Raw genomic sequence first — 14358 nt, forward strand, 5'->3', positions numbered from 1 at the left:
ATTGAAGGCTCAAGCTTACTATTATGAACGTCACGAAAGTAAAACATTGGTTTATGAACATTCGGTGTAATTTAGTAACGTCGGCAAACATAAAATGTTATTCTACCGCAAGCCCACTGTGAATATTACACATAACAAAGTTTAAAGAGTTTTGATTGATTTCTGAGATGCATGCCGAGAAACGTGATGACTAGTTACATATTTGAGAACAGATTAAGCTTTTCAGAATGTGGGCACCAAGGCAGTCGTACCTTGCGTGGCAATCATTAATGGATCCCCTTAGTTCTTCGTGCCTGTTTGCATTTTAGTAACCTTGTCAACGCGACTGGGCTGGAACAGGCTGTTAACTAAAATAAATCGAAACCGTAGATGTCTGTTAAGTGTTTGGAATGGTTTTGACAGCCAGAAAGGCAAAGAAGATCGATTTATTTCGGGAATCTGCGACAACTAAACGCAAATTTTAACACAAAAGAAATTGATTACTGTTCCTTTAATTCACATCGGCGGTAGATTTTAGATTAACTAATCGAATGGCACACTGCGTGAAGTGGGTATATATTACTGGCGGCGCAAAATTGTATCCCACGTCAATTTCATAAACGATGACTCTGAGAGTAATATTATAACAGTAACGGCACAATGATTACGGGGGATGCATTCTTCACATGCCATTTATTACTGAAAGTGCCTCCTCAAAGGACAAGTCCCAGGTGGGTGCGACGGTTACCGGGCCATCGGATCGATTTATTCATTCACATATAGGCAGTATGGATGTAAAACACAAACAGCACGCATCTTTACTGTGTTACGCCAGTCGGAATTGAAACACAGGATGCCAATTCGTCTTTTATGCTTCGCCAGAACGACCGGACATTAAGTTGCTGGTGAATTGTAAAGGCACCTGGAGTACGCTTGGTGATTTGATAAGATTAATAGGGTTAGGGATTTCTTTATCTGATGTCCCGTTGATCAAATTAGGACCACGATTTCCCTTGAATTGACTGTGCCATCATACATTTGTTGCATGAATATCAAGGAAAAAGGCAAGTTGGGATTTTTTTATGATGAAAGACAAGGAAAGTCTTTTTTTCCGCAATCTTCGTTATCATTACCTCTAATCATCGAGTCTCTAAGTCCCAAAGCAGCAAAGAAATGAAGTCAACTATTGAATGAGACACCATGTTGAATAATTTGTATTTAGTTCTGAGCTCATTTTTTCTCGTTTTTTGTGCAACCGTATGTATCTACATAGCTTCATTCACGGATTACTGGGAAATTATAACATACGACAACGGAGTCTTCATAGCAAAAAATGCGACAAGCTATATAGTAGAAATCCATGAGGAATACACTAAAATTACGGATACTTCTGGGGCCTACCCGAACAATGGAACAGTAAGCTACGTTTATCCCCGACATGGAGGAATCTGGAAACTCTGTGATACTTTGTCCGGTAAGTATCTATTCAGGGTTTCTCTATTCATTAATTGATTTATCTATATATTGAATAATTAATTAATTTATTTTTTGTATTTTTAAAGTATGATTTACTAAAATAGTTAATCACTAAGTAACGACCATGTTTTATCTATGCAGTCAAGCAGCTCGTTGTTTTCATCTCTAATATACTGAGATTTGTAAACCGTTTAGACATTTCTAGGTATATATTTATTGTAAAGATTAAAAGTTAAAAGTATTCCGAGATATTTGACAGATAAATAAGTTAAGAAGGTGTAAGAATTTGGGTAGGATTACAGCGTTGTGGAAGGGTATATAGTTCTAGTGAATTGTATATATACATACATACATGCATGTGCATATTGATCTGTCAAGACGTGCATATGCAAAGATACTTTCGCCTGAAACATGCAATTATATTATTTTTTGAAAATGCAAAATAGACTGAAACTCGAAGCACTATCGTTTATGCTACAGTACAACCCAATAACAGTAGGTTCCGCTGCAATTAAATGATCGATAACAACTGTATTAAGGTCGACATGAAGGCGGACGATATTTTAGCAAATGTATTTCCATGGGAATACATTTCCAATAGGTTTACTTTAACGTTAAAGTCCGTAACCTGTTGGTTATTGCAAACGCTTCTTTTATTCATAGTCTTATGAGAAAAGAAGCTTCATAAACCGGACTATACTAGAGACTGACTGCATGTGCTCTTTCTTGAAAATGATTTAAATCTTTTTAAAAGAATATTTGTGTCTCTTTTACATCAATGTGCTCTAGTTTTTTTGTTTTTTTTTTTTGGGGGGGGGGGGCGTATTCGAAAATGTACACATTTCAACAACATTTCAGCAAATACTCACATACTCAACATGGATACCGGTTGACATTCAGTCGAATAATATGTCGCTGTTTGTCAAAGAAGAAGGGGAATAGGGTAATGTTCAACAGAACTATTTCCTGTTAAATTACAAATGTTTCTGCTTCCTAGACATGTGAACACCATGACACCAACTGTCACAGCTACTGTAGTTCTGTTTATTCCAGATATCAATCCTGCAACTCATCTTACAAAGCGATGGAACACCTTTGGAACCAACTTTCCGGAAGGAAAAAAATATCACCAGGCTTAAATTGGCCTTTGTTTTAAGAAATCAAACAATTAACCGTCTTTAAGCCATCTTACTATAAGATCAATTTTGTGAAACTCAAAAATTGCAAGATTAAAGTTATCAGCCTGTTGGCGAAAAGACGCAATCTGATAAGTTATCGGTATAAGAACATCAAAAATGTACAGTATTGTCTATGAACTTTTCATACATAATGAAAGTTGAACCAATTTTAGAGAGAAGAAATAATAACGCACACATTGCCGTCAATGAAACTCAAATAAAAAAACGGGTTGCTAGTATTTGGCTTAAAATCTAAGTACTTATATGTACACACTCTGCACTTGTAATCGATAAGTGTATTGTTGTTGAGTGAAAAGTGATGTAGTGTTAGGCAACGAGTTATTTCCTATTGTTTTGGTGCACATATACAATGGGTCTTGAAGCAGTCTAAAATTCAGGTCTCAAAGCTTAAACAGAACTAAATAAAACATGTTGTAAATGGATTCCCCCATAGGGTTTAAAATCCAAGGATCAATATTCACTGGAAGCGTATCGCTTGACTGAAAAATAGCTGATACCCCGTTTGGAAAACATGCTTGTTTCTTCGATTAGTCTGGTGCATAATTTGTTCAGCGCTTCCATGCTTGCGGCACACGGCTTAACGCTTCATTTAGAAAGTCAAGGAGACATTAACTTTTCATGGAAGTCGTTACAGATTTGTGTTTATGAGATAATACAGCTTATGTCAATGCTTTGCTGAACACTGTTGCTGCTAGTGTCTTATGCTTTCGCGTTTTGCAACTGCAACGCATTTGCAAGCAAAGCAATGCGCGGAAACGCATTAAAGCCCCTTCGACATAAACCAGTTATAGCTACATAAAAAAAAACTTTTATGAATATTGATTAATATATGATAAAATGAAATAAATAAAAATAACAGCCTCTATTTTATTGCATCAACCTGCACCACTTTTGTTAAAATAGACGGTTTTTCTACGAGAAATATTCTGATAAGGCAGTTTATGGACGTTTTGTCGATACTTGTAGATTTGGACGCCAGAGGACGTGATTACGACATGGTCTGTGTTGTCATATATGCCCTGCTACCAAGGCGTTTAAGAAATATACCCCTGTATTGAAAAATGCATACTACATTATGCACCATTAAGTTATAACACCTGCGTATTTCATGTGGCCGTTTTATTTATTTTTTTTTTGCTAGTCTACATGATAACCAAGGGCATTCCTGCCGTGACGATTTCTCTGGTCCATTGTGGCGCAACAAATATGGGTCCAGGTGGCAGGTGGGGAGGGGTTGGAAGGGGGTACTTCAAAATATAAACCTCTTTTAATACCATGGCGATCAGAAAAGTACAAAATAATTGAAACGATAAGATAAGATTACAATAGACAAAGCTGTCCGTTCGATACGAAATTTATACTATTACACTGTACACCATTTTAATATTTTAAGACTTATAAATATTTTGGCATAAGTCTATCAAAATGCCGTGTGTTTAGTTGATAGGGGAAAAAAACAGTCGGAGGTGGCGTGATGGTACATGTTTGTCTGCAAGAATGTGTTATATCGCATGCTTTTATACATGTATGTGTGTTTTGCAGGAAGGGGTCATATGGCGTAAAATAACTGGCATTGGGTGTCTGTTGGTATTAAGTAAACACGAAATAGAAAAAAAAGGTGGTAGCAGATCCTGTTAAAAAAGGCAGGAAATCTTAACTAAGTTGTCGTGTACAAAACACGTGGTGACTGGCAAAATTTTTAGCTTAGTTCCTTAGTAATAAAAATGTAGAATTAAAATAAGATAACTTTGAGATCTTAGACTGCATTCAGATTCTCACATCGTACTAGCTGTGTCGGTCCAACTCTGCGGGGATTTTCACTAAAGTGCAATCAGTGGGATCAGCTTAATTAATTAGATTATGGCTCGTATAGGTGAAATATAGTTCGGTGTAGTATTCCGCAGAACCCGAACGAAATTAAAAGAAACATTCTGACAAACGCGCTAGTTTTTTTGACTGAAGCAACGAAAAGGTAAAGTTAATAGTTAGACAAGTGTCGCAAACGCAGTGAAAATCCGTTTAGCCAATGTTTTCTTCCCTAACAGTTGAACTTAAGACTGAATACCAAAAGCGATAGGCTGCAGCATGGATGGTCCTTACCACTAAGCAGTTTGTTTTGACACCAATAATTCGGGGATATGCACTTGTTAACGGCACAGACAGATTATGCCACTTTGTATTGATCTTCTATATGATAATTTGTTCCAGATGCTACTATTGCAGAAATATGGGGTAATACCACCCATACAAGATGCTTGCAGCTAACCGACCTTGATTCTTCAAACGTTAGTAGTGAGGTTGAATGGCTTATGCGTACGTATTTTAAAATTTCATCTTATTGGCTATATTTTATTAGGCCTATCTCTATCGCGCAAGGATGAGAGTTTTAATGCGATTCTCCACTTAAAAAGATCTGCATCCTTGGACGGATTCTACAAAATGAAATATTGGGAGGGGTTGGGTTTACAAATCTACTGAAACTAATTGATAAGCTCTTCAGAATTAGCAATAAAATGGACTGTAACGTAATAGATGTGGGGCCTATTTTAGAAGATTAATCATATATGTTAGGGATCTACTTCCAGGTTTTAACATACATGTATACCTTTTCGTATAATTCAGGTATGCAAAACTCCTCTGCATCTTCCATAATAACTGCGTTGATAGTGATGGTTGCTGCGGTGGTGACAGGTATACTTGGGATTGCCTGCAGACAGGTTTCCTGTGTCACAGTCACGGGGATTATGTATGCCATTGCCGGTAGGTGGCCTAATGCCATTTTAAGTGGAAACCATCCCTGTTCTCTTTACATTTTACCAATAATTTTTCACAATGCCACAGGTGTATCAAAGGGGAAAGGGGGTTCGCGCCAACTAAATTCCAAAAACAAAACAAAAATTACCAAGATGACGGTTCTTCTTGCTGATGGCGTGGAACCGCCAGAATGTTCAAAACAAAATGACTGTCTCAACTACATACATAGGCCCTATATAGAAGCAGTTTCTGATTTTATCTATTCTAAACTAAATAAGAACACTTTTCTGTTTCTATTTTAGCTGTTTTCATTTGCCTGGCATTAGCAGTTTATCATGCAAAACTGAATAACGAAAACCCGCCATCGTGCAGCGACGTGACGCAGACGATTTCAGCAGACATTTGCAGTGCGCGTCACGTGACGCATAGCTGGTCCATTATTCTGGCCTGGATAAGTTTTACATTTAACATATTGGCTTCGGGTTGGTGGCTATACCTATCACGAGTTATAAGGATGGAGCTTATGAAGACAGTTAACATGTGAAATATATCACTATGTACATATTTCAATGCTATTGGATTGTTTAACAGTTCACAACAACGGCAATGAAATAAGGTGTGAACCGATATTGATATGAGGCAGTTTACGACGATAAAATTATATATATTTGAAATATGGTTGTTGGCCCAATGTCAGACCGAAGCAGAATTTAAAACATGGACTAATATTGTTTACATTTTCCGATATGGCCCAAGCCAGGCAGCAGATGCCTAGTTTTGCGATTTTTAACTGGAACAGTTGCACCAGGTGATAGGCCTAAACAGTTTCTGAGCCGTGGATGCAGTACTCTTCATTTCATTGTTGATACATTTTTTCTTTCTAACTCAGGTATTTCTTTTATATCAAATTATGATCACAAACATAAAGTGTTATACTTTCAATATAGAAAACCTTCTGGAAGAATATGAAAATACTCATGATACTGGTACATATATTGGACTGAACATTTTATCATAGACGTGATGCAATTTACCATATAGCCTAGTGTGTCGGACTCTTTGTTGATTGGGAGCCCAGAGCAAGGAATGGAGTTTGAGGGTAGTTTATTTACAGAATGTTGGACATTCAGAGACTATAGAAAATGTTACAGATGAAGTACATTCCTAAAGGAAAAATTATGATCCATCAAGACTTGCGAAGAAGTTCTGTTAATGATGTGGTAGATGCACCGTCAATTTCACAGTGTTCCCAAACACAATCGTCGCAACTGGTTCATCGACAATCACATGAAGGATTTAATTTTAGTCAAATAATATTTACATGCTAATGTGCATTCTGCTTTGTCAGCTTTAAATAGTCTATATTTATACTTGAGGACTTGAGAAATGAATTGAAAAACTGGAAATCAATTTAAGCTACGGTACGGAAACGGAGCTAAGTATGATTCATAAACTGGCTGCTATGTTTAATACAAAGGCCTATAAATTAAACATTTTGTTCGATCATATAGTAGTGTCATTTAGCTTTACGTGTTTATATTTTTTGGCTGTCTTTGCAACTTCTGATACTACTTTTATTTATGTTTACGTAACTAAAAGCATATTAATATTGTAGCCAGATTTGACCATTTAAATTAAAGGAAGCAATGTTTTAACATCATTATAATTAAAATTATTATAATTAATATTATAATTAAAATTCCTATTCTATTAATGAGAATCATCCGAGAAAGTCCAAATTCTTGCAAATTATCGTAAAAATAGACGAAGTCTTGGAAAAGCAGAGAGGGTTCATAAAAATGGCAGACGCAGACTAGCAGGTGCGTTGTAGCAATGTAATACCATTCCACCCTCAGTAGTTCCCTGCGCCAGAGGTCACACCCTGCACCACACCTGTCCCTGATCCTGGCAAAAAAAGCGCTATAGTTTACACCCTATCTTGCTAGTTGACATTAAAATTGACCAAGCACCATACTGGAAATATCAGGAAAAAACTATTTTTCAGAGAACTATATTTGTCTTCCTTTCTTATTTTTCAATGCTTATTTTATTTTCTTACTTTTATTCCCACTCCCAGCTCACTGCTATGCTGACTTACACTTGGTCTGGTCTACACCTAGGCTACTCCTGGCGACTTTGTGTCTGTCGGCACCGAAGATTGCTTCGTAACCCAACAACGAGGAGACAATGACCACTCCATTACCTGGTGTATATACCTGTACTCTTTATTTTGAATTTTAAATATTTCAAACACACGCAAATAAAAAATGGAGAGTCAACGTCCGAAATGAACCCGAGTCATTTGGTTTTGAAATACAACGCCGTTACCTCCCGTGCCATCAACGACTTCACGATGACGATAGCGTATGATGGTGTGTTTACCTGTACTCACTATCCCCTCACAGATAATCCAAAGTCTCCTAAACATCAGTCGCTTTTTAGATGGTAGAGATGTAGAGTGGTTATACTCTTTTTTTATGAAGATAAATGAAAACAACACCACTTTGAACTGCATCACCAACTACCTGAACTGACTTCTTAAAACATAATTTACATAGATGTTTTTGACGATCGATCAATGCTTATTAAATAAATTAAATGTCATGTATTATAGGCCAAAAACATGTATCGATCTAAATCGCTTTGTAAAGTAAAAATGAATGAATAAATAAAACTGTGTAAACTGAAGCAGACCAAGTTAAATGGGGGATCATAAATTGTTTCTTTGCAGGTTTGAAATATTCATCAATGCATTGTTTTATCTCGATATGACTCTCCTGTCTACACATTATTTTCATCTGTTCTTTGCAGGGGTGGATACAGGATTATTTGAAAGGGGGTGGGGGGTCAGCGGATGTGAAGCCGGCCCTCCCCCCACCCTTGGCGTGGGTGCGCCCCCCCCCCCAAAAAAAAAAGGTATTTTTGAGGGTGAACGGTGCCATTTAGTACGGTTTCGAACTATGATTCAGTTAGACAAAATTCTAATTTCAAGAGGCGACAATTGGTGTGATTTATTTCAGAAATCGAAGGGACGGTCAGGACCATCCCTCCCCCCCTCCCCCCCCCCATATCCGCCACTGCTGTGATCTCAATTTTCGGTAAGCTAGATGTACCAATAGAGGGTATTCCATCACAATGAGATGTAGCGGGTTACTGAGGTTAAATTAGATAAATAGTGGTTGACTTTATTGATAATGAACAGATAGCAGCGCGCAAGTACATGCGTCCATGTAGCACTGTGTAAATAATCAGTAACGTATACAGCATTGGTCAAAAAGGTTGTCCCACTCCCATTTCCATGTACTTTTATTTACAAATGATCACCTCACAGCTGTGAACTGTTAGAAATAGTGCTTTTTATTACGGATACCGTGTCTGACATAATTAATGGTTAAAAAAATACAAAATAGTGGTGAAAATATACACATTTTATACCATTTAGTAAAATTTATAAGAGGTACCCCCTCAAATCGACTGTTTCACTGTGACTTCTACAGATGTAAAGAAATGTCTATAAAATTGAAAAGACGCAATCAAATGTCACCAAATTCACACACAATTAGCATTAGGGTGTGCTCGTTAAAGATCACGTGCCTAACAGCGTGTGCGTCTACCGCGTACTGCAATAATCTCCTGTAGACGGCGCGACAAGCCTTCAACATGGGTAACAATTCTGTTATGTTCGATATTGTCCCATTCATCCTAAAGAGCGTGGCGGAATTGGTCAAGATTATTTAGGAATTGGTTCTCCTCTGCAATGCACATTCCAATTTATGCCACAGGTGCTCAGTAGGATTAATATCAGGACTCAAAGACGGTTGTCCCATCCTCAGAGCCCTGTGTTTCTGCTACAAATCGTTTGCCAGACGAGGGCTGTGAGCAAGTGCGTTGTCACAATGAAGCCAGTAGCATCCCTGAAGTCACCTCTTGCAAATGGAGTGAGATTTCTGTGGAGAATGTTACATTAAAATGCCCCTGTTACGTTTTGTTCCAAAAGGAACAATGTACTAATACCATGGGCTTGGAATGTTCTCCAAATGCAGATTGATCTAACACCTCAGGCGATGTTACCCTACACACACCCTTCCAAGAGGCATTTTTTAACATGTCTATGGACCCTCTTTGACCATCGATGGGACACAAGAAATAATTTGATTCTGCATCAAAGTCGACTTCCTTCCAGTGATGGATGGCCAGGTTCAGGTGCCTGTGGGATCACTGAATGTAGCATTCGCAGCTGATATCTCATTCCATCTTCAAGAACTGACTTTGGGGTTAACTCCAGGCTTTATCATGACTGCACACTTGCTCACACCTCTCGCCTGGTAAGAGTTTGTTGAAGAAACACAATGGTCTAAGGATGGAACCACCATCTTTGAGCCCTGATATTAAACTTACCAATCAACTGTGACATGAATTGGAGTGTGCAATGCAAAGGGGAACCAACCCCATAAAACCGTGGACCAACTCCCCCAACTTGTTTAAGAAGAATGGGACAATATCCCACAAAACAGAATTGTAACCTGTGTTGAAGGCTTGTCGCGCCGTCTACAGGAGATAATTGCAGTACGCGGTAGACGCACACGCTGTTAGGCACGTGATCTTTAACGAGCAACCCTAATGCTAAATGTGTATGAATTTGGTGACATTTGATGGTGTCTTTTAAATTTTATAGACATTTCTTTACATCTGTAGAAGTCACAGTGAAACAGTCGATTTGAGGGGGTACCTCTTATAAATTTTACTAAATGTTATAAAATATGTATATTTTCACCACTATTTTGTATTTTTTTAACCATTAATCATGTCAGACACGGTATCCGTAATAAAAAGCACTATTTCTAACAATTTACAGCTGTAAGGTGATCATTTAAAAATAAAAGTACATGGAAATGGGGGTGGGACAACCTTTTTGACCAATGTTGTATATTGGTTAATTATTGTTTTGCTTCTAATATAGAAGCGCCCCTGTGTCGTTTTTCTTAACAGGGTAAAATCAAATGAGAAGAAATATTTACGATTTAGATATAATGTTTATTTGCGAGTTTCAAAGGGTGCACTGCACTTACTGACATAGATTTCTCGTGGACATGTATAAGGGGAGCTTAGTTAAAGAATTTCTATATATACGGACTTTTCGCGCAAAATCTAATTTTTCTTTGATAGAAAAAGTAATTATTGCCTTATCCATTTCTTTACTTGAATTCCATGTTTGTACTATTTGTAATCAAACAATTTTCTCTAAAAAAAATCATTATTATCTAAATTACACCATCATATTTTCCTGAGATTTCAGAAGTCATGAACTTTTATTTGCGGATGAGGGTCTGAATTGGAAAAGCTAAAAGCTTTGCAGGTTAATTATACAAATATGACTTTGGGACAATTCTAAACGCATATACACTGTAGTATAAGTTGTCAAATTAATCCTTTTCACTGTAACTCATATATGTTCAGATGTTACAAATAAATATGTTACTAGTTCACGAACAGCACATACACTGTAGCCATTGTTTTAAGTCCGATACCAACAAAATCAAAACCTAATTGCAATGGGTAATGTACATGTAATTTATATACCACCAAAAGATGTTTTCTAACTTTTTGAACACGTGGGTATTAGAAGGTGAAGAGCCCAACGCACCAGAAATTGAGTTCAACACGATTTATTCGACTTCCAGATTTAAAAAAATTTCTTCCATATTATGTTCGTCCGTTTCATTTCGCAGTGATGACCTTGGCTGAATGCCTGCTTTTGTTTATGTGCACTCAACCTGACAACGGAAATCTGATTTCTGAGGACATCGAAGGATCACACGATGTTGACTGTTTTTTCATCATTTGGCGAAGGGCTTTTTTGCCAAGGGCTGTATCGTATAAAAATGAATGAGAAAAAAAACTAACATAAAAGCACCACTGCGTACGTACGGTTCAAATTAATTGAAAATCGTACCTATTAGTAACGCCACTTTTGCACCCGCCCCTTGACTTGCCCGGATTTTGCACAAACATACTTACATGTAAGGTGATAATCCACGATAACTCCCCAGTCCCTAGAAAAAGTTCAACAAGATGGCTGTCGAAGTTGCGAGATGGGTGCTTGGTTGTCTCTTTCTGTTTCATTTGGCGAATGCCTATGAACAGTTAGTGGTTACTGACTGCTGTAAGTTTGTTTTGTTGACCAAATATTTTAGTCAATGTTGTGTAGTCGGTAGTAAACTACTTGCACTGAACATATATTAGGTGAAATTAGTTCAGTTGTTACTGTAGGTCGTTCACGAGTAGATACATGTACACTGTAAGTAAATCAAGTGATTGTGTGAATAGGCATCAACTATTCTTAATGTTTAGTTAAAATCTTGATCTCAGAGGGATAACAACTTTTCGTTTTGGTAAGAAAAGTTACTAATGGTTAATGAATCCATTTCGACATTCAAAGTCAGTCCTTTTTTTCTAAAAAGTTTTTTCTTAAGAGTCTTTGAAGGTCCACGTGGTCTGAAGGAAAGCTCAAATTCAGAATAATTTTGGTGATAAAATGGAGTTTATAATATTTCTATGAGTTATTTACACTGTATTTATTTTGAAACATGAATCTCATAAAAACAACTGTTATCCCTTTGATGAACACCATGGCCATGCTGTCTTTTTGATTTGATATTTTCTCCAGCTGTGAAATATGTTTAATTTTACCAGCTAAAAATGCGAACCATCCTTTGAAGTTGGTAAATGTGGACTTCAGTCCGATGCCAATAAGTATGCCAGGCACGATGAGAGTGTCCTTCAATGCCAAGGCGTTAAGAGACCTCACCTCCTCTAAAATAAGCCTTTCAATATACCGGGAAACCTGGCTTATGAACATCCCTGTACCGTGTATTAGGAATATCGGTTCTTGGTGAGTCTATCTTTATTTATTTTCTTTTCTTTCTGTTTCATAGAAACACCTACCGATTTTCATAAATTTGTTTTTTATTCCAATGAAGAGCCTTGAAACATTTTCTGCTGGTAGATTTCCTACTTAATTGACATATTGAAGAATAATCCAACAAAATTGTTTCGTTGAATGCGTCCAGCGACTATGACGACTCGTGTGTCGTTTTGGAACAAATGATAGAAGAAGACTGGCTGGGCATTAGTAAAATGATGGGTCAACAGATAAAGAAAATGGTAGAAGACGCAGGAAAGTCAACTGCCTGTCCGTTGCGTGCCACAGATATAGAAGTTCGTGACTTTGAGTTTCGTCTTCCACATATTCCAAAGCCATTGCTTTTCTTGGCAGGGGTAAGTTGAAATTGCGTATTTTTCATTTTAGGATCTATATCTATGTATCGATAGTATAATAATGATTATTTGAATAAATTTATTCTAGGGAGTCTGCGATGCAGGCCTTATCTTTTTGTTTGATGTCGGAAATATTGAATTGAAGTAAGGCCCGCCTGTATATATGACATGTAGAGAAAATATTGTGCAAAATAGAGGACAGCGACTATTGGCAATGTGTCAGAGTGATCTGGTACTCAGAATGGGACGGCGAAAGTAGAACAATGCAAATCAAAACAAATCCAGTTCAACACTACATATTTTTTTCTAAATTACCGACAGCAACATTATAGATAAAATTCGCATTCATCATATGACAAACCGCTCAGATCAGAAACGGAAATGAAATATACAAACGATATTCATAGATCAACTTGTATATCCACTCAGTTGCATATAATTAAAAATTTTGATGACAGTAGGCCTATGATATCATTACCTTCCCGGATATACCGTAGGCCTACATGTAGTTAGTAGCTTAAGAACTTAAAAAATTGTTCTTTATCTAATAATCTCTCTCTATATACATGTATATCAATAATAAAATGAATAAATAAAACTTATAATAGAACAAATAAATAAAAAATATATTAAAAATGGTAATGATAATAATTCTAAATCAAAACGTACGTTTTAGAATATATTAAAGGAAAAATAAATATTTTTCTATTTATCTGTTCGAAAGAACAATATGGAACATCAGGATTTCAAAGTGCAATTGTACAGTTCTACATGCATTTAGTCTATCTTTCTTCTTGATAACAAGGTGCCTGCATATCATAGAGATAACAAGACTATTTGAAGTTGAGACCAGCTAAGCTGATTCCAAACTCACACTTAATTCTGTTGGCTACTTAATTAATTTCCTTTGGGAATATCAAAAGAGATTAAGATAAAGACGAGTGATTTGGAATTACCTTCTTTGTCTTAATTTCTCGAACCACATACGGAAAGATAAACTGGCCTCAACTGAATTACAGTATATCTACAAGAAAGTACCGTACAGAACATCCTATGCTGACGATGAATTTGCATTACAGCAAGATGGCAATGTTAAATGCACTTGCGTATCAATATCTTTTAATACAATCTTACACATCCTTTTTTATTTCCACAGGGCGACTACAAAGTGCGCGTGATTGTCACCGAGAATGCAAGTGGCGAGGAACTGATGTGCACCGATTTGAAAATGTCGCTAAATTGATCCCAACAGCAGCAGATTTCCGATTGACCAAGGCAGTGCGTGCATTCTTTGTTCAATTTGAATGTAACCACACTGCTCCCGAACACTTTGTTATCTTCACCGTGTATATTTAGTGATCCAAAGTGATTTGTCAATTAGAACTATTTTTTTTTATTTAAAAGTCAATTTCTTTTTGCATTTGTGATTAAAACATGGACGATAACACTTGTTTTGAGACTTAATTTGGGAGACAACACCCTGAGCTTCAGAGCTAACTTGACACTAACCTCTTCACTGTAGCCTATCTTCATCGTGTCAAGTAACCTCTGACCAGATTCGATTGCCTCCGCCGCCCGCCAATCAAATTTAAAAGCCCGCACTCAATGACTCATTAAACGATCTAGCCAATGAACGCGAACGAGTCAAAGCGCGCTTTGTTCAAATCCAGAC

The 14358-nt window shown here is 36.9% G+C and overlaps 2 protein-coding genes across 2 annotated transcripts; both read left to right on the forward strand.

The window, feature by feature from the left end:
• The first annotated feature begins 85 nt into the window (after positions 1-85).
• On the forward strand, positions 86-6884 carry LOC106152008 (uncharacterized). Its single transcript, XM_013525459.2, has 4 exons — positions 86-1453; positions 4863-4967; positions 5277-5414; positions 5711-6884. The coding sequence occupies exons 1-4, from the start codon at positions 1180-1182 to the stop codon at positions 5950-5952; spliced, it is 759 nt and encodes a 252-aa protein (XP_013380913.2). The 5' UTR covers positions 86-1179; the 3' UTR covers positions 5953-6884.
• Positions 6885-11402: 4518 nt separating this feature from the next.
• LOC106152000 (ganglioside GM2 activator) lies at positions 11403-14156 on the forward strand. The gene is made up of 4 exons (XM_013525451.2): positions 11403-11571; positions 12102-12300; positions 12479-12686; positions 13843-14156. The coding sequence occupies exons 1-4, from the start codon at positions 11481-11483 to the stop codon at positions 13927-13929; spliced, it is 585 nt and encodes a 194-aa protein (XP_013380905.2). The 5' UTR covers positions 11403-11480; the 3' UTR covers positions 13930-14156.
• The last annotated feature ends 202 nt before the right edge of the window (positions 14157-14358 follow it).

The sequence above is a fragment of the Lingula anatina genome, chromosome 2, assembly GCF_051362555.1.
Source record: "Lingula anatina isolate TDL-2025a chromosome 2, LinAna3.0, whole genome shotgun sequence".
In the NCBI taxonomy this organism is placed as follows: domain Eukaryota; kingdom Metazoa; phylum Brachiopoda; class Lingulata; order Lingulida; family Lingulidae; genus Lingula; species Lingula anatina.